Source organism: Urocampus carinirostris, chromosome 16 (genome assembly GCF_059441175.1).
Source record: "Urocampus carinirostris isolate Australia breed hairy pipefish chromosome 16, RoL_Ucar_1.0, whole genome shotgun sequence".
Classification (NCBI taxonomy): domain Eukaryota; kingdom Metazoa; phylum Chordata; class Actinopteri; order Syngnathiformes; family Syngnathidae; genus Urocampus; species Urocampus carinirostris.
The window spans coordinates 32,259,504-32,285,942 of NC_142364.1; the positions used below are offsets into that span (position 1 = coordinate 32,259,504).

The 26,439-nt window shown below is 38.8% G+C and overlaps 2 protein-coding genes and 1 pseudogene across 3 annotated transcripts in view; 2 read left to right on the forward strand and 1 right to left on the reverse strand.

Annotated features, from left to right (window-relative positions):
* The window catches only part of slc38a9 (solute carrier family 38 member 9), a 33,939-nt gene extending 30,077 nt beyond the window's left edge, over positions 1–3,862 (forward strand). The window contains exons 13-15 of the mRNA XM_088319818.1: positions 1,175–1,323; positions 3,251–3,340; positions 3,417–3,862. Coding sequence (XP_088175944.1) covers positions 1,175–1,323; positions 3,251–3,340; positions 3,417–3,582 — 405 coding nt within the window. The 3' untranslated portion in view covers positions 3,583–3,862. The remainder of the gene's footprint in view (positions 1–1,174; positions 1,324–3,250; positions 3,341–3,416) is intronic.
* Positions 3,863–10,685: 6,823 nt separating this feature from the next.
* The window catches only part of nrg1 (neuregulin 1), a 49,871-nt gene continuing 34,117 nt past the window's right edge, over positions 10,686–26,439 (forward strand). The window contains exons 1-2 of one of the 2 annotated variants that reach the window (XM_088355962.1): positions 10,686–10,949; positions 11,016–11,921. In XM_088355962.1, coding sequence (XP_088212088.1) covers positions 11,240–11,921 — 682 coding nt within the window. In that variant the 5' untranslated portion in view covers positions 10,686–10,949; positions 11,016–11,239. The remainder of the gene's footprint in view (positions 10,950–11,015; positions 11,922–26,439) is intronic. The other variant, XM_088355963.1, reaches the window with a different exon arrangement.
* LOC148351086 (U2 spliceosomal RNA) lies at positions 15,866–15,980 on the reverse strand (annotated as a pseudogene).

Consider the following 26,439-nt stretch of genomic DNA (forward strand, 5'->3'; position numbering starts at 1 on the left):
ACCAACTGAGGGGAGTGTGGGTGAGACCAATGGAGGAGATTCTATTGAGGAGGATAGGGTGAGAGATTGTGTCGAAGGCGGTGCTCAAGTCTAGGAGGATGAGGATGGAGACTAAACCGGAGTCAGATGCTATGAGGAGATCATTTACAATACGGATTAGGGCAGTCTCTGTGCTGTGGCGGGGGCGGAAACCAGACTGAAAGGGTTCATAGAGAGAGTGGAGGGACAGGTGGGAGTGGAGTTGAGCAGCAACAGTTTTTTCAAAGATTTTCGAAATAAATGGAAGGTTGGAGATGGAGCGGAGGTTGTCAAAGTTGTTGGGGTCAGCACCATGTTTTTTCAGTGTAGGGGTAACAGCAGCGGTTTTGAAAAGTGATGGGACAATACCAGAAGAGAGTGAGGAGTGGATAATGGCAGATATGAGAGGAAGCAGGGAAGGGAGGCAGGATTTAACAAGGGATGAAGGGAGGGGATCGAGCTGGCAAGTGGTGGGCTTGGATTTGAGTATGTGGTTGGATTATTCAGCAGTCGTGGGTTGAGCAAAACTGGAGAAGAAGTGACAAGGAGAAGGAAATTCAGATGGGGAGGGAGCAGACAGGTTTTTTTTTCAATTACCTTTTAATTATTTCATATTGGGAAAATTTGCTTTACGCTAAACTGCAAAACGGCGCTGAAAGCATGTGTTGATTATTTCAACCTTGCCTTGTTATCATTGGTGAGCACTTTTCTAATCGGAAGGAGGAAGGGGCTTATCGTCCCAAGTTGGAGGAGTTGTTTACCGGTAAAAGTGACACAGAGGATAAAGATTTCATTGGATCCAGTGATTTGGAGTAAAAATTTATGATTTAGTAAACATGTTTTTTATGTTATTTAAGTTATTTGAATAACTCTTAATATGTTCCGCTGTTACTGACTAGCATGTCTGAAATGGTCACGTACTTGTCACGGTAATCTTAACATAGTAATAACATGATGTCGTTAAATGCCAATCAATGTAGTAGCCCTTCGCGCTAATTAGTAACAAAAAAGAAGCCTTCTGCTTCAAAAATGTTGGTGACCCCTACACAATACAACTATACCTTGTGGTCAAATATTACAAAGTGTCCTTTTAAGATCAGTCGTACTTCTCTGAGAAGATATTGCTTGTAAAAGAACCTGCTGTTGTCCTTTTCAGAACTTTTTGGACAATTTCTCCAGCGGTGATGTGATGGTGTTCGTGGCGCGGTCCTTCCTGTTGTTCCAAATGATTACCGTCTATCCTTTGCTTGGATACCTGGTGCGAGTCCAGATGATGGGACAGATATTTGGCAACCATTATCCCAGGTATGGGTCAGGGATCAGCTACAAGCTGCTCTGGAGCCACATCCATCCCATTTGCGCTCCTCGTGGCTCCCTTTTTCTAAAATTTTCGATAATTAAAACATTTTATCGTTTCTGTAGAAGGACAAACATGACACAAGCATCCTTAATGCTTTCCAATAAATATACAGTATGTGTTGCCTTCCTTTTAAGGCCTATACAAAGCTTTTGATTTTTGTGGGTCCAAAAAATATATATTTTTTCTTCTTCCCTATACGGTTCTTTATACATTTTGGGTCGCCATAGCCTGATCTTTATCAGGTCATCGTAATCTTGTGCATGCATGTGTGTATCTAGGAGGCTGTTTGAAAATTAAATAATACATACAACACACTCTCATACAGATACAGTCATACACCAAGCACAAACACTACTATATTCACTCATACATACTACTGTGCTACACCCTCATACACACTATTATGTTCTCACCACCCTCTCTTTGCTTGCGGGTGATAAAAAGCAAGTACAGAAAAATGTAGCCAGCTTTTTGAATGTTTGCCATGAGTGCAAAGAAAATATAGTTTTAATGAGGGCCCCAAAAAGGACACGGGAAAAGAAAGACACAAAAAAATGTTTTTTTTTTTTATTAGTTGTACTTATATGTTAGTATTTTATCTAGGCCGGGTTAAAATGTCTGAGTAAATGATTCAGTCATTTTCTGCTTTTCTCCAATGTATTTTTTTTATGAAAATGTTTACCTGAATATTGGGACTTCTCTGTTAGATTTCAAATCTGTTATAGACAGCAGGTAAGGTTGTGAACTTTTGCAAAGAGACCTAGTTGTTATTTTTTAATTGTTTGTTTTTTAACCCAGCTGAGTGCAATTACATTGCTTTAAAGTGAAATAACATTGTGATGTTTCCTCAAATGTTCTTTGGTTGATGAATGAGTCAACAAATACAGACGCCGCCCTACTTACGAACAAGGTACCGGACGATCGTTCGTAAGTTGCTTCAGTGCTTTATTTTGTATGGAATGTATGTTTAAGGTCCAGTATTTTTAAGGGTTGTATGAGTAACCTGTATTTTTTTTTTTGTACTAAAAATAAACATTTCATAAAAGAATATGCTCTATAATGATGAATAAAGTTAAGTTTAACTTACTTTTGGAAGATGATCTTCAACAGTTAGGCGACTTCCTCCCCAGTGGTAGAAAGTGGCCGAAAAAAATCGATCCAGCCATTTTCTCAACCGCATCATGCTTTCTTATTCTACTTTCACTTCAAGTGAAACGGCTCGCCACTTCTTTACACTTCACACCAACCATATTGAATGGATGCACGAGATATTAAACAATAAAAATGTTAAAGTTCTTAGCACGCTAGAGACACATTTTAGAATTTTTACACACGAACTAGGAAGAGGAAGCAGATTTCTTCTTCAGGGTGGATGCTGGGTGACTTTTCACAGCACCACCACACGCCCGTAGCGGCGGATAGAAGCACTACAGTAATGTCCTGTACTCGGAAAAAGGTCCACACAACACAAAATCTAACTTACAGCAATGTCAAAATATTTTTCGACATCCCGGAAAAAATGTTGGTATCGACTGTTTTTCGTAAGTTAAATGGTCGTAAGTAGGGGAGTGTCTGTAGAGCTTTGGTAGAGGCACGTAGCTTTGGCGACATCCATCTGACATTTTTTTTAAAACCTGCAGGTCTATGTTTGACAGGATTGCAGCCCATTTTTCTTTTGTGCTTCTCTCAGTTTTGTCTCGTGGGCCAGCTTATATCCGTTGGCAGGCTTTATCAGGCCTGTGGGCTATAATTTGCTGTCTTAAAGCAACCTTTTAACGTCACAAAGATTGTATTTGTGAAGGCATCATGACAATCGGTGCCTCTCGTTGAATTTATGGTTTAAATAAAGGACATGTATTTTTTTCTCTCTAGTTTCTTCCATGTCCTCGCCCTGAACATTTTGATTGTTGGAGCAGGAGTCCTCATGGCAAAGTTTTATCCAAATATTGGATCTATTATTCGGTATATTTCAACTCTTTTTTTCATACTTTACTTAGTTGTCAAAAAAAGTGTATTAAAGTCGGCCTGTCTTTTGCAGGTTTTCCGGAGCAACATGCGGTTTGGCTTTGGTGTTTGTATTCCCTTCCTTAATCCACATGATCGCCTTAAAACGTCAGGGCGCCCTCCGCTGGCCGTCTGCTCTTTTTCACAGTATTCTTATCTTGTTGGGAATGACCAACCTGTTGGCTCAGTTTTTCATGTAAAGTCCCTGCAATTGACCTTTAAAATCTTGAAATGATACAATAGCCTATGCAATGTGTTAATCTTCACTAAAGCTTATATAGACATTTACAACATTCTGTGGAATCCAACTACATTTTTTTTTCTTTCCTGTTTTGCTATATCCATCCTTTGGGTTGAGATTTGATCAAATGTTACTTGGAGATAACATAAAGGGACAATGTGTGATATTTGACCTAGTACATGAATGACGTTTTCAAATTCACTTTGTCAGTGGAAAAAAAGTAAATAATTTATAAAGCTGTTCTTGTTACTTATCATGTATGTATCAATATATATTGAATATCTGGTAGAAAAACAAAAAGTTATGCATTTTGAGTTTTTTTAAATGCATATGAAAATCAAATTTAGTGCTTAAAAGGGGATATCATTTACTCATTTTCTTCAATTCGGAGTGTTTCAAAAGCAAAATTTGATTAATATAATCTATTTATAAAAACTTAAAACTGAAATATATGCATGTGTAAAGGTCTGCTAGTAAATGTATTAGCAAATGATATTTTTTCCTAACGTCTTGCTGAGTTATTGGATAATTTGATACAGAGAAAATCAATCAAATGTTTTTTTCTTGCTAGTCCTCTATAAAAAATTTAACCCAATTCCGACCGTGACTTAAAACGTTTGCCCACCAATCCCCTAAGGATGCAATATCAGGTAGCATTACAAGGTAAGGTCAGTACACCCAATTGATATACCCTTAAAGTAATAATAGTTACAGCTCTTTGAATCAGTAAGCAGATGAGTATTGGTCGCAAAAACGGTAATAGAGAGCTATGCTTTCCATTTAGCCTATGCATTTAAAATTATGTTTTATCATCTTTTGAAAGGTTATTCTTATTGAAGCAATCCTTTCACTGTTATGGTTTTTGTTTTTCAAATTTGGCAATTTTCAGTAAGAGAATGTGACAAGTTGTATTGTGTTTAATTACTTTAATCTGTACGTTTTGTTTCCAATACTTGAAAATACAAAGGGAAAATTTGTGAAAATAAATCTGAGATTAAAAAAAGTGGAGTATGTTATTTTATTAGCAAAAAAATGCAAAGCAGACAAAAACTACATAGAGATTACGATCAAAACAGCCCAAAAAATCTTTGGCTCCCATCCGAGTCCAGAGGACATTCTTAGCTTGCGATACTGAAGGATAGCCAAGAGCATTTTAAAGGACTCCTCTCACCCCCACGTTTAGACCTGCTCCAGGTTCCTAAAAACAAGGACTAAGAGGCTCAGTGACAGTTTCTTTCTTGGGGCCGTCACCACCCTAAACAAGTGTACAGGACTGTTAAAAAAAGTATCTTTCCTCGCCTTTCGTAAAGGGAGGAAGGCGAAGCATTCGGGCGCACAGGTGAAAAGGACATTTAATCTCTGGTTGGAAGTGAGTATTCATGGGGAATGGATGTATCATGAGATTTGGTCCTTTGTTTGTCAAAGGAAGGAATTATGTTGTTAAATGTTATAGAAGAATATAAATGTAAATATTCATATTCTCCACAAATAGAAATATAATTGTTGTCAGTGTTTTGAATTGTTGTGCACCCTCATTTCCATCTTGATAAGGCCCCATACATTTTGAAAGGGTGTTGACAGTCAACACTCCAATTGTTTAGGAATTAAAAAACATTTTGTGTCCAGGTCATGCTTGAAGATGATAGCTGCATATCTATACAGATACTGGGCCAAAGGAATGATAATATTTGACAAAACATTCCAGAAAGAAGATATGCCGCCATTTAAAGTGATAGGCACCTCCAGGTTACTAACTACAGGTTTCCCACTGCGGTGTCTGTTTGAAGCGTACAAGACCAGCAGTTTTTCTCAGTATGAAAACTTACACCCATTAAATCACTAATACAACTCCAAAGCCATGCCTGTGGGATTTCCTTGTTTGATGTGGGGCCCCCGCCAAAATGACACAGCCCTAAAGATTGCATTAACTACCTGAACTGTCCTCTTATTTGCATTTTAGAATTCCTTCAGGTATTTAGAAATTACATAGCCGCTCCCATCACACCACAGTTGCACTACATGGTTCACAAACCGTATGCTGACTAGTCCTGTCTTGACTTGTCCTGTCTTATCCTAAATTATTTACTACTTGTTATGACCACGTCCTCACTGGAAGTAGCACTGACTCTCCACCATAGTGACCTTGGGCAGCAGATTGGCCCCTAGGACCGGATGGGCAGTCCATGGGTCGGTTCTTGAAATAATTTTAAGGAGGATCCGCTGAAACAACATTATAGTGTTGGGTGATTTTAAAATGTCAATTTCTCACTAAAAGCAATCACCCATCTGTGATATTCACAGCTTATTCTGGTGAGGCATCCTGCGTTATTTTAACAATTCAACAATCCCTCGTTATTTGTGGGGGTTGCTTTCAAATACGATCCGCAATAGTCAAATGTTGCAAAGTAGCAAAACCATAAAAATGAACTGATGCAGTAAAGGATTACTGTGACTAAAACTATATCCATCCATCCATTATCCTCCCTAGGGTTGCGGGGGTGCTGGAGCCCATCCCAGCTATCCTCGGGAAGCCCTAAAAGAAAATGCATGAAAACACTGCTGATATAACTGATCCGTGTACTTAATTAGGCTCCTCCATGTTATATGTTGAAGTGTCCTCGGGCAAGACACTGAATCCCTAATGCCCCTAGATAGCAGGTAGTTGCCTAGCATGGCTGACGCTGCTATCGGTTAGTTAGTGTGTAAAAGCGCTATATAAATGCAGACCGTTTAATTTACATTTAATTAAAAGTTCCCCTAAACGAAGCTTGAAGGGATTCTTGTCAGTCATTTCAAGAGTGTGTTACGGGTCCCAGATTACCCCGGGTACCATACAACAATATTGATTTAAAGTGGCCTAAGCCTCGGGGTGTAAAATAAAGCGATTGTGTGTTGGAATGAGGCTGTGTGAACCACTCTTCTTGAATCTATCTATCTATTTGGGTGGAAATGACTCATGCTGTAAGTGTAAGGCGATTGGTGAACAGATACTTAACAATGGTTCCTACCCTCATGACATCACATTGCACTGTGTTCAAATAAATAAAACAAAATGAATTGTGTTCAAAACTTAGAATCTTAGAAAATGCAGTTATATATAGTAGTTTGTTTTTTTGCTAATCATTTAAATCAATTTTGTTTTCTGATGAATTAAGTTTTTCTTAACCACAAGTAGTCACAAAATAATACACTGCGGTCTCTTATTGGCTCCCTGTCCCTATTCAGATCCAGTCCTGTCACTCTCTTGTTGTCAGTCTCTCTGCAAACCTCTGTTGATACAAGGCAAGCCTTTTTTGACAGACTCCCGCCTGTCCCGTTTTTGCTCCCGTTTGTCTCCAACTACGACCTGTTTTGATCTCGACCACATCTGCTCCCCCGTCCCGGCTTACAACCCATTTTTGATCCCGACTACGCCTACTCTCCCATCCTGGCTTACGCCTCGTTTCAGACACCAACCATGATTTTGCTCTCCCTGTCCCTTCCGACCTGTTTTTCTGTCCCTGACATTGCCATCGCTCGCTATGGAAGATCCACTTTTGTATTCGGATCACAATACGAGTGCAAGAGCGACTTCCTTCCCGTGTCCAGCAAACACCGGATCGTGGGCGAAGCCCTTTCTCTTTCTTTCAATAAAACTTGTGGTAAACTTTACGCAATTGGGTCCTGATTCCGTTCTGGTCCTGACAAAACTACTGAGACTAAAAGTGACCAAAGCAACACCATTTTTCTTTGCATTTTTTTAGCCCAACATTTCTCAAGGCAATGTTCAGCAATGTTTTTTTTGCGTTTTTCTTTTAATTTATTTATGATTAAGGTTTCATAGACACTCAAAATAAGGAGAGAACACATCAATTGATTTTGAATTTGCAAGAACATAAGAAGCCAAACCTCTGATAAAACATGTCAACCTGTTGTAAAGACCCTCTCCTGAATCCTTTCTTTTTTTCTTGTTTTTTTGGGGGGGGGAATAAACTCCCATGTTACAAAAAGTAGATCTGCCCTAAGGGGTGTGGAAATCAAAAAACAGTACCATGAATGGTCGTAAGTGATAATGATGTGGACAGTTCATAGTAGTCGAACAACATGGCGCAATAATAGCCAAAGTAGGAAATTGGCATCCTAAACAATCAAAAATATTAAAAACAGAATAAGTTGATCCATAGATAACGTGACACCATTTTTAAAAATAGTAAAAGTACAGATGAAATGATCTGCATTTATATAGCGATTTTCAAGTCAAGACTTTCCAAAGCGCTTTACAGGGTGTTTTACATTTCCCAATAGCGGCCGTGCAGCCATGTAAGGCGCTAACCTGCTTATTGGGGGCATTAGGGTTTCAGTGTCTTACCCAAGGACACTTCAACATGTTACACGGAGGAGCCGGGATTCGAACTGCGACCTCTTGATACTAAGACGAGCCCACTACCTCCTGAGCCACTGCTGCCCCAAGCTAATGTTTAAATGATTAGACATAAAAGTTGAGTCACTATATTAAAGAAATACTCAATACAGTACATATTTCTTCATAGTGCTGAAGTACCAACAAATTACAGTAATGAACAAAAGTACTTAGTTACTTTCCAACCCAGTGTATGTAAATATAAAATTACCAGAATGCACACAATGACTGCCATCATAATAGATAGACTTCTCGGATCTTCCATTCAGCGTTATCAAGCACAAGGACAGAACACAAATGTAGATAAATGTATCATTCTAGTAATCCCAAGAGTACTAAATACTTTTAATACTACATTTGTTAGGAAGCTTTACGGAGGCCAGGTGCTTTGGGATCTTATGGATTCTGTTTTTATTGTCACCACTTTCAATTGGTAGATTTCTATCCTATACAATAATAAAATCATACAGGATTAATAAATATTCTGATCAAAAGGCCCAAACCTCCCTGCTATTTTGATTTGCCTTTGTGTCCATCGGCTTCTTGGAACAGACAAAGCGGATGAAAATGTAAGAGTGCAATCAATATGCAGGTCCCTAATTCAAGGGCCTGACAGGAAGTCCTTTCCCACAGATACCATTACTGGTATTAATTCTGTCAGAGGATTGGAAAAGGTCAAAGCAGGGTTAGCGTTCCGTGTAGAGGTGACCTGACCTTTCTTCATCTTGTTTAAGCTTTCGATCCCCCACAAGTCCTTGGATTGATCTGGGGGTCTTGTACCTGGTGTGGTTTGGGCAGGTAGTTTATAGTTTCATTGGTGGTCGGCTAAAATCCCCTTGTAGGATCAATTCCACCCAGCACCAGACGTTGTTTGAACATTGGAGTTTAGGCTAAATCTGGTCCGGTCCATTTCTGTCTTGATCTAATCAAAAAATAGAAATCTAAAATAGGATTACTGTTACGATTAGGGGGTGGATTCAAGTTATGGGGAAGCTGGAACAGGGGTGCTCAAAAAAAGGATCACATGTAATAAAAAAACAAAGGTCAAAGTAACAGACAAACAAGGGGTCTTAAAACCACATGTCCAAACAAAATTCAGCATAACAATATACAAACCAGAAACAAAGACCAACATTCAAATGCAAGAAACAACGTAACAAATAAACAAGGATTCAAAAAACAAATAACATGTACAAACAAAATCAAACCTGACAAATTTGTCTGGTGATTTCAACTCATACAACAAGGTCAAAATATATATATATTTTTTAAATTCTCTATTGATAAGTTTAAAGTTTAGTATACCCTAAAAATAAAGAGAGAAGACATTAGTGGATTTTGTACTTACAAGGAGAACAGGGAGAGAAACCAAACCTCAGATAAGCGATTCCAACCTGTTCCAAAGGCTGTCCCCTGAGCCCATTTTTTTTATTTTATCTTCTAGGTTACAAAAGCAGATCTTTCCTATAAGGTGTGGTAATCAAAGAACAAAAACATGACTAGTCTACAGTGAAAATTATGTAAACAAATTATATTTGTTAAAACAACAAACAACAGTTTATCAATCAAATTAATAAAATAATAATAATAATAATAATAATTTCCTTGTATTGTCATTCTGTGTAACAATGTACACAGAACGAAATGTCGATTGCATCTGACCCGATGCAGCCGCAGCCAAGAGAGGGCGCCGCCGACCACTTTTAAGTCTTAGGAATGACTCGGCCGGGGCGCGAACCCGAACCTCCAAAATGTAATTCTATGCAGGTTCCGTGATTCAAAACAGAATCAACATATCGTCTTTGTCATCATCATCAAGAAAGCACAACAATTACTTTTTTGGGTCTGAATTTGGACTACATTGAATGTGGAAAACACAGCCTATTTTAGAGAACACTGTTTATATCATTTGGCCAATAACCCAAGTGATTTAAAAAAACGCAAAGGCCTAGGGGAGGGTTTTAAGAACTCCTTGCCATGATGAAAATCCATTGATGTCTTCTCTCCTTATTTGAAGTGTCTACAAAACTATTAAATTATCAGTAGCATTTCATTGTAATTATGCATTTGCAATTTTATTTTACATATTTTCTGGCCTATGAGGCGCAATTGATACGTATTCCAGAAAATACGGTATACTTTTTAGTCTTGTGCGCTTGTTTAGGGTAGTGATCGCCCTGGGGAAGAAACTCCCTGTCCCAGTTTTAAGTTTTAGTTGAAAATTAAACGTTTGAAGGATGTGTGGTGAGTTTGACGCATACAAAATGTCAAAATTATTTTTTTAAATTGTCGTTGACCTTATTCATTATCATTATTGTCCGTGTTATTACTCAGTTACTTGAGAGGACTAGAACAAACTGGCTTTATCCTCCTGGGATGGATCGTATGCCTGCTTGCTTGGCTCCTTCCCCTAGACGCAAAACACACCCTTTGGCTTTGGCATAATCAATGGGGAGTGATGTTAGAGGAGGTGTCTCGACCGTTGGCCACCCTGCGATTGGCTGATACCGGCTCTTAATTGGATTAAGAAACTAGCTTGTTGTGATGCATTGTGCTGGGATTGGGAGCCACCGAGACAGGAAGAGACTGAGGGAGGGAGAAAAAGAGGACTGTCCCATTCGACACTTAGAAGAAAAAAGGGGAGGTACCCATCTTCTCTGCCCTTGTGCGCTGCTGCAGCCAGCCTACCCTCCTCCCTCTTACGTCCCCTCCTCCCTTCTCCTCTCTATCATTCTCTCTTCTTTCCCTTACTCATCTGTTTCTGAGGTTGCTCCGGAGAGGAAGGACACCTGCCTCTCCCTCATGATTAAGCCTTTCTGTTGCCCCCAAAGCCCGTAGGATCGACAAGACAGCATGTCCCACCTGCCACTGCAGTGTCTGGCCGTCCTGTCCGAAACATTTTCTCTCCGACTACGCCACCAACTCAGGTCAGTGAGCCTTCACTTTTCCTTTCCCTCCCGGATCCAATGAAATGTGTTCATTCTCATCCGCAGCATATCTGAATCTTCAACTTGTAGACACATAGGGCATTTCAATTAGAGTAATGAACTGCTCTCTGCCGTGCGCAGAAGGCCGTCTTTTTACACCCCACACTGCTAACAAGGTCACCATCGAGAACCTTTCCCCACTTTCTCCTCAATGACGTACGACATCCTGGCGGCCGACGCTGTCCGAGTTCATAGTGTTCAGGGATCCTGCTTCCGGCAGTTGAAACAAGATGACTGAAGGAGTGGAGGATTTCTCTGCAGCGCCCCTTCCCTCACCCGGATCGGCCTCCCCCTCTGGTTCCACTGTCGATACCGGACAAGTCCCAGAGGCGAAACCGGAGGAGGCAGATGAAGAGAACGGGGTGGAGGTTGCAGAGGTTGCAGAGGTAACTGCAGAGGGAGGAGACGACAACGAAGATGGTGGGGAGCGTCCGAGAGCTTTAGGAGTTATGGCTTTGCCGGGCACCTGCTGTGTGTGCATAAAGATGGAACAGATTAACAATTGTCTGCACTCAGAGAAAATCTGCATTCTGCCCATCTTGGCCTGTCTGCTTAGTTTAGCCCTGTGCACGGCAGGACTCAAATGGGTCTTCGCCGACAAGATCTTCCAGTACGAGCCCCCCACTCATTTAGATCCCAAACGCATTGGGCAGGACCCCATTATCATATCGGTGGACTCCACTCTAGGACTAACTATGTCAATCCCTCATTCGTCTGCATCGATGACCACCGCCGCAACGATAACCTCTGCCCGTCCCGAGGTTTTAATGGAGGACGAGGCCACACGAGGTTCTTACGTGCTCCCTCAAGGGACGCAGTCTCAACCGTCCACTACAGTTAAATCCGTCATCGAAATCCCCACCGTCTCGAAGCGTACGACGCAAGAAGTGAATGACATCTTCGTTCCAACCTGTGAGTACTTGTCTAAAAAAGAACTTACATACAGTAAACTTGGTTTCGCTACTTTGCGGATTTTCATCGATTGGCTAAAAAGTCGCCCTGCCCCTTTTCTGTCTGGACAAAGCCTTGTTGAACCTGTACAATGTTCGTGCAAATCTTTTTCAATTTCATGTTTCTCTAAAAGCCATCATGTTAACTAAACACTCTGAACTGACAAAGCACCAAAAGGCAGCGAAAAATACTTTCTATTGCCAACAAATGTGGACTTCTCGACACTTTAAATTTGCTATGGAGCCAGATGCGGCTCTTTGGCGCTCCCTTGTGGCTTCCTGGCACTTTTTAAAAATGTTTGAAAATGGAAATATATATGGCTTCTGTTGGAGGACAATAAGGACACATCCTTAACATTTCCCTAACATTAAATAACCGTTTTCCATAATGTCCACATGATGGCGACAATATATAATCCGAAGTCATCATTTCTGCCCTTAAATGCAATTCAGTATAGTAGAAGGAGTCTTTTTAAAATTATAAATTGACAGGAAGAAGTTATTTCACAAAAACTATAATTACATTAAAAACATTTATAGATTACAGTACTGATTTAAATGATATGCAAAAAAAAGATGCATCATCTCCACTCGATCACCATTCTCACACATAGTTCATAGGTCTGCTTGAATCCTGGTAACTGTGCTTTTTGATTGGTTCTTTAATAGGGAGGAAATGGCCACAAAATAAGCCAAGGTTTCGCCCATTTGCTTTACTTTCTTAAAAGCACGTTGTGTATTATTTTGTGCCTCCTAGTGGTAAAAAACCTTCACTCGTTAAAAAAACAATTGTGATTTGAATAATAAGCAAAAATACATGAACTATGTATATATATAATGATGAATGTTTTTAAATACTCATAGGTCGAGAAATTATATTTCTTTTACATAATAGGAGCTTCACCCAAAGGGAACTGACATAAATGTCAATCATATTGCTTCTACAGATACCCACAAAACCCCCAAAACTTTGCAAAAGTCTAGCCAAAAAGTGGGAAGAAAAATGCAGTTTGGTCATTTTGAGTCTCTGTTGTTTGGATTTTTTTCATCTGCTTTTTAGGACCCTTTTTTTTACCCAACACAATACAGTGACATCTGGTGGTCCAATAATACACCGTGTCCATTCAACAAAATAAAAACGTCAAAAAAAGGGTGCGTTTTGGTCACACTTTGAGTGTCTGTAGTTTGTATTCTACCTTGTGCTTTTAAGCACTTATTTTCCGTTAAAGGACACAATACAGAGACAGCTAGTGGTCAAATAATACACACTATCCCTTTAAGAAAATGAATTTAAGGCTTTAATTTCATTTTTTAAGTTTCACAATACAGTTATCCCTCACTATTATGCGGCTCACCTTTGACAGTCTCGCTGCTTCACAGACTCTCATCTTGCATTGTGTTCTGCATTCTGATTGGCTTAACAGTTCCTAAGAGAATATTTTTGGTAAAATATAAATAAATGAATGTTTACAGGTATAGTAAACAGTACTTTTATGAATGCTTGTGCCTGTAAAAAGGGTTTGTTCTTTGGTTTTAATGTGTTATGGTTTTGGGGGTGAATGTGCCTAGTTCAAACCCCAGTTGGGACCCTCCAGTTGGTATGAGGTATGTCAGACCCTAACACAATGTACTTTATAATAGAATATTAGGTTGCATAATAACAAGAAGTTGTATAATAATAAGAAAAAAGGGGTTTTACCACATGCTTCTCACCTATATAGATTCACTTTTAACGTAACACCCGCAATAAAGAGGATTCACTGTATAAAGTTGTTTTTATTATTAGTGCCCATCGTGGCTAAAGAAGAAATAAAGGATTTTTATTTAGGTTCATGATTTTGCTGTAACTTATTATTTTACTATATTTTTATCTGTTTTTCAAGTTTTACTCCATTTGTTTCTTGCAATACCTCAAAAGAGTGGAATTATATCCCACTGGAACAATAAAGTTTTTAGCACATTCCGTAATGTTTTGTTTTAATAAAATGAGAAAATCAATAACTGAATGCAATATTTTGAGTAAAACAGAACTTTTTAAGCCTTATTTTCCATGTACAATGGAGCCTTATTGATCGCAGGCGTTACGTTCCAAAATCCATGAAGTAGAAACCCTTTTTTTCTTTTTACAATTATCATTGAAATACATATGTATTATACATTCAAACCAGAGAAGAAACCCTTTTTACAGGCCCAAACATCCATTTAACAGATAAAGAATAAATATATATGCAGATAACTATATATTATACTTTTTATATTTGTCTTCAAAAGATTTGTTTTATTACATTGGTTTTGAAATGTTCAGAATTGAAGTAAAATATATATTATGAGCCAGTTTTTAAGCACTAAAATTGATGTTTTGTAGTCATTTTATAGTATACATGTATTACTGTTGTAGCATTTTGTAGTGCAGTATTTCCGTAGTATTCATGGAGTAGTATTTCTGTGGTAGTTTGTAGTATTTCTGTATCATTACTATAGTAGTATTTATGTAGTATCTCTGTAGTATCATTTCAATAATATTATTTTTTTATTACAGAAATACTTTTCTAATATTTTATTGTATTTTTGTATTTCTTGTTATTTACAGAATTAAAGCAAAATATATTAGGTCCCTGTTATTATGCACCAAATTTGATATTTGGTGTTTTTTGTTGTAATTCTGTTGTATTTCTGTAGTAGTAATTTTGTGGTATTTCTGTAGTAGTGTTTTTGTAGTATTTATGTCCAATCTCTGTAGTATTTATGTATTTCTGTAGATTTTTTGTTGTATTTCTGTGTAATCTCCCTGTCACGCACTGATATGGATAAATAATACTCCAATCACTGTAAGAAAGCACAGATAATCAACAAATAATTTTTGAAAAGTATTGAGCAGTTTTAGTCACCAATTGTGCAGTTCCCTGCAGTACACTAGATAAGGCTTCAAGGCACAGCGCACTCGCTTTTTATCTGCATGGAAAAAGGTGATTTTGATCAGAAAAAGGTGATTTTGATAGGAAAAGGGGCATTCTGTTCTTGAGGAATTATCTGTTCACTCAACTGCTGCGGGAAAGGTAAGCTATCGGCTTTTTGCCTTGGTGCGAACGTGTTGTAGCTTGCAAGGAGGCGGATGACTAAACCCCGCAAAAATTGCTGCCCTCTGGGTGTGTGCAAGTCAACCTGACTTCAACTTTCAAAAGTTTCAAGTTGGACACTCTTATATCGGCATGTAATCATGGAGAGAGCTTATGCACTTGGAAAAAAAAACTGTAGAAAATAAAACAAAATACTTGTACTCGCGCCTACTCATGAATGAACCATGAAGTTAGCCGGGCACATTAAACTGTTATTCTGCTGTCCCTTTTCGGGAGGGAGGTGATCAAACCCCAATAAGGGCCATTCATTCAAGAAACAAAAACAGCTTCACTAATGATAAGAGAGAGTAGAACAGGGACTACTGAGGAGGTAAAACTTGAGAGGGGATTATGGGATAATGATAATATTGAAAAGGAAACTTGGAAATACTTTTAAGAAGGTGGTTGAGGTCTTGGGATGAGGAGGGAAGACTTGAGAGGGAGACTTGAGGAAAAAACTTGAGAGAGGTTCTTGGGATGGTGAGAATCTTGAAGAGAAACTTGGGAATAACCTTTAAGAAGAAGCTTGGGGTGGCAGGTCTTGGAGTGAGGAACTTGGAACAAGGAGAAGCTTGAATGTCTTTAGGAAACAACAAAATTACTACGCAACTAAATATCAAAGTAGTGCTTAAACCAAGATCTAAGGGTTATTGTTCTATCTTCGTTATTCATTATCCATTATCCGTTATCGGTCAGTTCATAATACGCTACAAAGCCTAGGAGCCGGGACACTTTCTCTCAGCCAAAAGGCCAAGCTAAGGTCCTAGCCCTAAAGCCTTGCTGCGATCATTGCGAATGCACCGTTCCCGGAGGTACTGCAATACCGGGCCGATGCGTGGAGTGGACAGAGCAAGCTCTTATTCCATCTCCGGATTGCAAAAATCAAAGATCAAAGGCCAAGCGACACACAACTTCAAGCATCCACATCAAACTCAAACCCGCACCAAACTATCGTCTCGAATTGAGACCCCTGCTTTAATATATTTAACAGTACTCTAGTTCATTGGTGGGTAAACTACTGCCCGTGGGTCACATGTGGCCTGTCAGGCTTTTGATACGGCGCACCAACAAACAAATGAAAAATAAAATGACAATGTATATGTATATAATAATAAATAAAGCACTACAGATAAGAACGTTTGTTTTGTCCTCGTTGTCCCTACGCTAATGTTATTATACACAAATACTACTATACCATACCTGTCAAGCTGTACGTTTTTGCCGTACAAAATAAGTTTTTTATGCATTTTAAGAGGAGTACGACATACAAGGAAATCTGTACGGAAAAACGCAAATTTGTTAATCGCATGCGTCTGCCGCCTGGGGATTTCCCATCATGCATCATTCCGGAAAAAAAAGATATAGTGTACGATTATTTTGTATTTTGTACGGGAAAATACGACAGTTTGTACGGGCATGGATCCGTGGAGGTTGACAGGTATGCTATATACCATATACACAAATACTAATGATACTACCAAAATACTACTACAGAAATTACACACAAATACTGCCACAGTAATACTACAATACAAAAATACCACTACAGAAATACTCAAGAATAACTATAAAACTAAATATCACATTTTGTGCTTAAAAACAGGGTTTATATATATTATTTTGCCTGGGACGAGAGTGGAAGACTTGAAAGAGAGACTTTTCTACTAAGAAATACTACAGAAATACTACTACGGTAACACTGAAATACTACTACGGTAACACTGTACTACAAAAATACTACAACAGAAATACTAAAGAAACACAACAAAATTACTACGCAACTAAATATCAAAGTAGTGCTTAAACCAAGATCTAATATATTTATTTGCTTTAATTTTGAAAAGAAAAAAAGCAATACTACAAAAATTCTACATAAATACCACTACAGTAATACGATAGTAAAATACCACTACTATAGAAATATTACTATTGAAACACTACAGTAATACTTCAACAAAATACTACAAAAAAGCAATGACAGTAACACTAAAGAAATACTACAAAAATCGTACTACTAAAATTCTACTGCAGTTTTACTACAGAAATGCTTCAGAACTACTACAAAACTAATGTAGGGCCTTAAACAGCAACTTACTATGTATTATTAATGATTTAAGCGTTTCAAAACCAATTTGATAACCTATTTAAAGACAAATATAAAATAAATAATAAAGGTAGATATCATGATCTGATTTGGATCACGTCATTTGGCGCCAGCCGCAGCGGGCTACCTGATTGGTTCCCTGTCCTTTTTTTAAGCCCAGTCCTGTCACTCTCCGGTTGTCAGTCCGTCAGCGAACCTCTGTTGTTACAAGGAAAACATTTTGACCCTGACTCCCACCTGTTCTGTTTTTGCACCCATGTTTCCACCCGTCCATTCCTGATCTCCCCGTTTGTCTCCGGCTCCGACCTGTTTTTGATTCAGACCACGTCTGCTCTCCCGTCCCGGCTTATGACCCGTTTTTTGATCCCAACCATGTTTTTGCTCTTCTGTCCCGTCCATCGACCTGTCTTTTCCGTTTTTGACACCGCCATCTCCCGCTACGGAAGATCCACTTCCGTATTCGGATCACGATCCGATTGCATGAGCGGCTTGCTTCCCGCGTCCAGCGAGAACCGGATCGCGGGCGCTGCCCTTCCTCTTTCCATCAATAAACTTGTGGTTGATGCTATGCATTTGGGTCCTGATTCCGTTCTGGTCGTCACAGTAGACGTCTGCATGTATCTTTATTCTTTGTCCACGTTGTCCCAGGACTCACACTACTGTAGAAAATAATATTACAGAAATACTACATGAATGCTCCTACACAATTACTACTAAAGTAGTTAATTTAATTTATGTAGTATTTCTTTTTTAACAGTAGTTTGTTTTATTTTTGTATTTATTGCCTGTTTTATTACAGTTTTATTGTATTTTTATAATCTGTGTACAGCAACCCTGGGTGTCCAGGAAGGTATCTCTTTAACTTATATTTAATGCTGAGGTATGGATTCAAGGAATTTTACTATCCTTCAAACTCAAAAATTGCTGCCTGCATTGGTATTATACTTTGTAATTTTGAGGAATCGAGCGGCAGTAGCTCCGGAGGTAGAGCGCTCGTCTTGGGATCAAGGGATCCCAGTTCGAATCCTGGCTCGTCCGTGTTTCATGTCGAAGTGTCCTTGGTTAAGACACTGAACCCCCAATGCCCCCAATAAGCAGGTTAGCGTCTTACATGGCTGCAATACAAGGCTGCTATTGGGAAATGTGGAGCACATTGTAAAGCGCTTTGGGAAGTCATTGACTTGAAAAGCGCTATATAAATGCAGATCATTTCATTTAGATCATTTCATTTCTTATTCTTAGCCAAGTGCAGCACAGTCGCCAAACTTTCATTGCTTGCACTACTTTGCACATCTGCACTTGCAGGCAGCTAGCATACAATATTAGCGTCATGTGAAAAAGTGAAAATCAATAATGCATGACACAAACTGAAACAGCAGGCTGTACTTCCTGTACACTGACGGTTCTTCTTTCAAGGTCATAGCTCGGCTGAAGCTAATTGATACCTCCGATATAACTTTACTACAAAAGGAAAAAAAACTGACGTTCATGCTGCCTGTAGTCGGGGTTGGGGAGTAACAGCACATGTGACAGCGTTACGTAATTAGGATACAAAAAGTGAAATCTACTTGTATTCCGTTAGAGTTACAGAAAAAAAGACGTATATAGGTTAAAGATGCATTTAGCTAAAATAAGGGTTACCGTGCAGCATTACAATGTTATGTAAAACTAGACAATTCACCTGACAAATGTGAGAGTTGGGGCTGGGCTCTGGCGGGTAGTCGTTATCATCTACCTGATAGCAAGTAGTCTTTAGTATAAATTGTTAGCATATAGCCGTTAGAATGACTCGTTAGGATGTAGCTGTTAGCATGACTCATTAGCATATAGTGGTTAGCGAGACTCGTGAGCATGTAGCCATTACCAAGACCCGTTATCAATCACTTGATAGCATATAGCCGCTAGCACGTAGCTCTTATCATAACTCGTTAGCATATAGCAGTAAGCTTGACATGTTAGCATGTAGCTGTTAGCAATTTTCCGCTGGCATATAGTCGTTAGCATGTAGCTTTTAACATAACTAGTTAGCTTTTAGCATAAATCGTTAGCATATAGCTGTTAGCATGACTCGTTAGCATCTTCTCGTTAACATGTAATCGTTAGCATGCCTTTTGCTCATGGTTAAACTTAACGTGGGTAGGTGAATGTACCCACTCTTTATGGATGGCAAATAAGGAAATGCCTTCAGGGGCAGTCCAAAATCACAGCCACAGTTATAACATAGTAATAACACAGTTATAACATACTCCCGATGGAAAACAAGGAGATGCCTTCAGGGTCAGTCTAAAAACACAGTCATTAGCAATTACATTGCTTAATACCACAGTAATTACATAGTAATAACAAAGTGGCGTTCTCAGTTGCAGAGTGTTTTGTTTACATTTAGCTCCCACACAGTGCATTAAGCACAAAAGAAAAAAATTGAGAATCACTGATGTAAAGTAACTTTGAATGATTAGTTATTGAAGTCACAAACATTAAAGTTGCATTGAAAAATCTCACCACACAAGTATATGTTGAAAATAAATACAGTGATACATCTACATCTGGTTACCCAAGCTATGAGAAATTCGAGATACGAGATGTTTTTCGGGCATAAATTTTGCCTGATAAAATAGAGAAAAACGAAGTAACAAGATTTGCTAGATGTAACCACGAGAGACCGGGTATTTGAAGTATTATTGTTATGATTTTATTTATCTTATTATGATATTTGTATGTCCAATTACAATTTGATTATGTTTTTAGTTCAGGAAGATGTACTTTAGAGCTATTTAGGGGTTAACTTTAATTCTTTAGCGAGGCTGGGAATGAAATATGTTTTCGGTTATTTCATCAGGAAAATTTGCTCAAGATACGAGCAATTTTAAAATACGAATCCTGTTTGGTTAAAAAAATATCTCGTATGTGGACGTATCAAAATTACAAAATCTTCCGGACATTTATTTCGCAAGTCCTCTCGTTGTCATCAATATGAAATACTGGCGTCTAGTGGCGCTGAGCCGTCACTTTGCGGATATTGTAGATAACATGCATTGTGGGAAATGTAGTTTAGACTAAAAACACTCATTTGACTCTTTTGTTTCGTTTTAGAGGTTTATACATTTTAAGCTCTCGCAGGCCACATAAAATGATATGGCAAGCCAAACACACGTTAAATATTTTATCCACTGTAAGATACTTTTCTTTGAACAACTTTTGCACTTTCTTTTTTGAATTTCATCCATTTTTATTCAAAACATTTTAGATGAGAATGAAAAAAATGTTCAAAACTTTTGGGGGAAGTCAATTTTTTGCCCACCTTTGCTAAAATAGAAACTGTAGGCTCTTTAGGGTGCCCAAATTTATGCACCTGCCTACTTTTGTTCAAGCAATTATTCCACATTTTCTGTAAATCCTATAAACTTCATTTCACTTCTCGGATATCACTGTGTTTGTCTGCTATTTGATATATTTAACTGAAATTGCTGATCCGAACAACCAATGATTTATACAGGCAAATCTTGAAAATGATCAGGGGTGCCCATACTTTTGCATACGACTGTAAATACTTTTTTGTGACCAAATCCAGATAGTGACTTTTTTGTTAAAACTAACATGAGACAGTTTTCCTTCTCAGCCACCCATATGAGGTTGAATTAAATGTTGCTAAATAAACAACACCTCCAATGTGTGAGGTGCAGAGAATATGTTTTTTTGCTCGGTCAAATATCCGAGTAAGGTGGTAAAAGGCATAGTTTGTAACTTTTTAACAGATTTGTCATCATTTGTTTTTCAAGTACCGGTAGTTGTCAATTGTGGTGTAGAGATTCAAATCTCAATACTATCGATACTAAGCAAGTACTTGTATCAGACTGATGCCACCCGACTGTGTAGAATCTACAAAGAGAAGCAGCGCTTTCTACAGTGTAGATAGCGCAGCCCTATTCTCTCTCACCCAGCACCCTCTGACACTCTCTAAGTTTAGGCACACAAATGAGCCTAGCCGTCAGGCAGACTTTTAGGACCTCTTCTTACCTGGCCTGCTGCTGGATCGTGTCTGCCATACAGAAAAGAGGGCCAAATTTATGTGCCCAACCCTGCCAGAAGCTAAAAATGACAGAAGCAAAGAAGAAGTGCAGTGTGGTGTGGAATTTTTTTCCAACCACAAAAAACGACAATGCAATATATACTTTGTGTAGTTAAGTGGTCTGCTACTGAGGCAACACCCCAAATGTATATAAAAACAAGGTAATCCTGTTGAGAGGAACAAGATGAAACCAAAAAATGTAAACCTGCTACTGGTCCTGAACAAAAACCTGTAAATCCGTGGTCACTATGGCTAAAGAACCAAAAGAGTTTCTCACTGACTTTATTTTCAAAATATTGCACAATGGAAGGTATTTTGGTTATCTTTTTTAATGCCGTATTGTATTTTCGTTACATATATCATTTTTTTGGTTTGAATCTTTTGGATTTTGTTCTGAAACATGTGCAATGGAAATATATTTATTTTTATACTAGTAGTATAGTTATTTAACGACAATCATCTTAGTGCTCAATAGTTTTTGCTGTGTATTTTGTTAATATAAGCTAATCTAGGGGGGAAGGGTTCTATTATTCAATGATCATGAAGTTTCCAAGCAAAAAGTATCTGTATCGGACCAGTAACTATTGATATTAACCTGAAACTGATACCAAAATTCCCAGTATCACCATTTAACTATTGATATTAACCTGAAACTGATACCAAAATTCCCAGTATCACCATTCCCTACCAAGTACTTTATAAATGATAATAATTAGTAACTTTTCAACATATTTTACATCATTTGTTATCTGAGTAGATATCATTTGTGGTGCTAGTTCGCAACTGCCCATTTGTCACCCCTTTGGAATTTGCTCTCTTCCTCTTTTATTGTGTATGACAAGTATCTTAGCAAGAAGGAACTTGTCTCAGATATTTCTTGGGAAACAAGCGCTGAGAATCTTGTTGTCTGCAATACTAACATAAACAATGCCACTTATATACCCACATGGCAAAACTAAGAGTCATGCAGGTGAATGAACGTGTACTGAAAGATTACAACACTTAGCTTAACTGTTGTGTTGAATAGAAGAATAGATAGATAGAATAGAATATACCTTTATTGTCATTGTTACAAAATGGGTTAACATATTGTGACAACGAAATTGGGCATGACACTCCAGTTTTACACATTCACAGTGAGGTATGAGCCAAGAAGAATAGGGGAACAGAGAAGATAAGGTTATAAAACAAGGGGGATAAGGCTATAGTTATAATTTACATGGTATTTACACAAGAAATGTCGGCATGTGGGATGTTACATACAGTGTTATCGTGATACCGTTGGTATCGTAAGGGTTGTGCAATATTGCATTTGGTGCAAAGTCATATAGTGCAAAAAAATAGATAGATAGATAGATAGATAGATAGATACTTTGTTCATCCCCGAAGGGAAATTCACATTTCCAGCAGCATCCCTGAGCTGAGAACAATCGAGAACAATCGAAAATAACACGGGAGCTGCTGGAGTGGCTGCCATTCGTGACGGCGCCGGAAGAAAAGATTCAATTTGAATCATGTACAAACAAACAAACAATAGTCAGCATATGCATTGGTGCAAATAGACATGGGGGTTTTTACACAAGTGGAGCTTTATTTCTTTACAAATGATCTATTTTACAATTACCTGAAAGTGATGTATACATATCATGACCCCCAAAAAGTACACATTTGAGGCACATCTTCTATTTAATAGGCAAAGTGAATTATCAAAATCTTTCCTGACGATTATCATTATTATGTTTTCCAAGGAGCTACGTGTATCTGACCCGTGATATTTTCTCATTGCATCGTTGCTCCCTTTTTGGTTTGTGTACGTGCTTGTGTACGTGCATTTGTGTTTCTTTGTGCTCTTCAATTTATATATTCGTAGTATCTTTGACCCTTGGCTCTTTCAAGTAGTCAGGAGACAGAAAAAGCTGAAAGGCCAAAAAAAATTGTTCAGTTTGCCATTTTATATTCCCTCACCAGAGGCAAATTTTACCCAAAGCCAGTGCCTATCTTCAGAAAGTAAAAGAAGAGGCAGAGTGTTAACCACACACTCCACTATCATCTAAAATTTTAAATCACCTTGGGGCTTTACACTGTTGGGTTGATGAAGATTCATTCACGCCATGTTATTCATTCATTCATGCATTCATTCATTCATTCATTCATTCATTCATTTCAAGAATTTACATTCCTTGTGAACACATGTAAAAATAAATTCAATCATAACAAAATGCCTGAAAGGAAATGGAACAAAGAAAAATTAAAACTAACTTACTACGTTTATAGATTACTATACACTCAGGATAAGGAGAGATGATATCAATGGATGTTGAACTGGCTAAGAGTTCAAGCCCAAATGCCAGATAAGAAATTCCAACATGTACTATTCAAAACAACAAAAGGCAGTAACGTATTATAGTCAAAATAACGAACTGTCATCCCATGCAATCTCTTATGCAGCTTTCCAATACTAAAATTTGAAAAAACTTATCATTTCGAGAGCCTAGCATGCAGGAAACACCCAAAGGCTGCAAAGCTGTCATCAAGTGCCATATGATGTGACACCCCCTACCGCACCCCCTAACAAAAAAATCCCGATACCCGGCCGCACGAGGGCACGGCGGAGAACCAGAGCCACACCAAACAGCCTGAGCCCAGCGTAGGAGTACGTAGCCCAGCCAAACGGCCTGAGCCCTGCGTAGGAGTACGGAGCCCAGCCAGCCCACATGCATCCCCACGGGCCCCATATCACCCCACCCCTTCTCTTTCCCTCCAGCCCTGCCCAGTGGGTAGATATACAGGGCCGTCCAGCCAAATTGTCCTATCCCACAACCCCACTCAGGTCATCAGGGGGCTTCATCCTGTGAACAGGGCAACCAAACCCCAGGATGCAAAACCATATTTGGTTTACGTTTCCACTTAAAACGGATATTTTTGCAATGGTGATAATGTTAAACTTTAACAGACTCAAAAGAAGGAGAGAAGACATCAGTGGATTTTGAGCTTGCAAGAAGAACAGGTGAGAGAGACCTCGGACTTTGATAAAAAAATTCCAAAAGGCCCTCCTCTGAGTCCTTTCTTTTTCTTAAATAGCCTGGTTTACAAAAGCAGATCCGCCCTAAAGGTTGTTGGTATCAAAGAACAGCATCATAATTGGCTGAGAGTGTCAATAATCTAAACAGTTCATAAAAGTCAAAACAACAGTGTGCAACAATGATCATCCTGTGCAATCTCCTCTGAAGGTGTGCAATGTTAAAAGCAAAATAAACTTATCAGATAGAAAAAGCGACCAGAACTGACTGAGTTTGTTTATGTGGTTTATTAGCTATCGATAAATCACAGAGTATACAAACTTGTGACAAATGGGGATCTTGCATTCCAATTTACCAGAGATCTTTCCTATAACTTTGGTCCAAAAGCTTTTGACAAAAAGCAGATCCACGTTAAATTCAGATTCAGATTCAGATTCAGATCTACTTTATTGTCATTCTAGTACACGTGTATACAGAACGAAATGTCGATGCATCTGACCCCCACAGTTTCCTTGAATGTACAGATATAAATAAAGTTGTATTGTATTTTGGCTACGTATAGTATTTTACCATAGTGCCGATAGTGCAAGAAGAGTAGCTAACCAGATGTGCAAAATGGGCAGTCAGGTTAACAAGTCAGGTACACAGTAACATTAACACTGTTACAATAACGCTGTAATTACAATAGTGCAGAGAGCAATGTGCAAGGAGTGGCAAGCTATAAAAAACTGCCAGTAGTGCAAAAAGTCAGATTAGCAGCCGTTTAGATTTAAGTTAACTATATGTTAGATTGACCATTTAACAGTCTAATGGCCAGGGGGACTAGACTATTGCGGAGCCTGGTGGTCCTGCACCGCACACTGCAGTACCTCTTCCCAGAGGCTAGCAGAGTGAACAGTCCATGATGGGGGTGAGAGGGGTCCCCGGTAATGTTCTTAGCATGGGATAGGCAGCGCTTCTGGCCAATGTCCTGAATGGAGGGAAGTGTAGTCCCGATTATTTTCTCTGCTGTCCTCGTTACCCTCCTCACACTACCCCAGTCGGTAGCGCTGCAGCCTCCACACCACACAGAGATACAGCTGGTCAGGATACTCTCTATGGTGCCCCTGTAGAATGTGATGAGGGAGGGTGGGGGCAGGTGGGCTCTCCTCATCCTCCGCAGGAAGTACAGGCGCTGCTGTGCCCTCTTAACCAGTGATGCAGTGTTCACGGACCAGGTATGCCCCACAAAAAACGAAAAGCAAAAAAAAAAAGTACAAAATGTCACATCTTTGAAGTGGTGATGGATCATAAATGACTTTCAATCTGATCAAAGTCCAGAAATAACATCGTTTGAATGACAGCGAAGATGAACGCTGAAGGCACCGTTTTTCATCTGTTTGTTTTGTCTTAAAATACCAAGAAGGAATACGAAACAGTAAACTATGACTTTTGCTGTACATTTATTCTGTCACATTTTAACGACAGAAAAGGCGCCCTTCATCCCTAGCTGGCGAAAAAGAAAAACACAAAAATAGGAAAAGAAAACAGTGCACCACTCTTCCATTCTTCATCCTTTGTCCCCACCCCACATCCAGGCATACTGTCATTTGGTGAACATCCTGGATAATTAATATTTAGAAATGAGGCAAAATAGGTCTTATTGTCCATCAAGCAGTAAAATGTTAATTATCGGTATACATTGGTCACAGCAGCGAGGCCTGCCCCGTTTGTGTGGTGTCGCTTCAGCGGCTATCCAAGCAAGAATGTCGACATAAAAGAAAAAAAATATATATATATATCCATGAGTGCAGGTTGGAAAAAAAAATGCAAACTTTGAAACAGTGGTCTCTCGGAAAGAGGGAGATGGTGGTGAAAAAAGGCAGGCCCTTTCCTTCGGAACAGTACAATTTTTGCATCTTCCAACAGTAACTAGCATAGAAAATGTGCAATGGAAGGTTAAGTCAAGGCAGATAATCTCATTTCTTCAGAATAATGGGCTGTTTTCTCTTTTCGAATGGAACTTAGTCTTTCAGTGCCTCCAATGTGGAACAAGACAACTCCTGGTTTCTTTCGCCACGCAAAATGTACAAATTAAAGTTAATATTTCTTGCCGTAGCAAAAAGACAGGGGGGGAAAAAAAAAGGATCTTCGGTTCACAACTAAATAAGCTATACAGAGTGCGTCACATT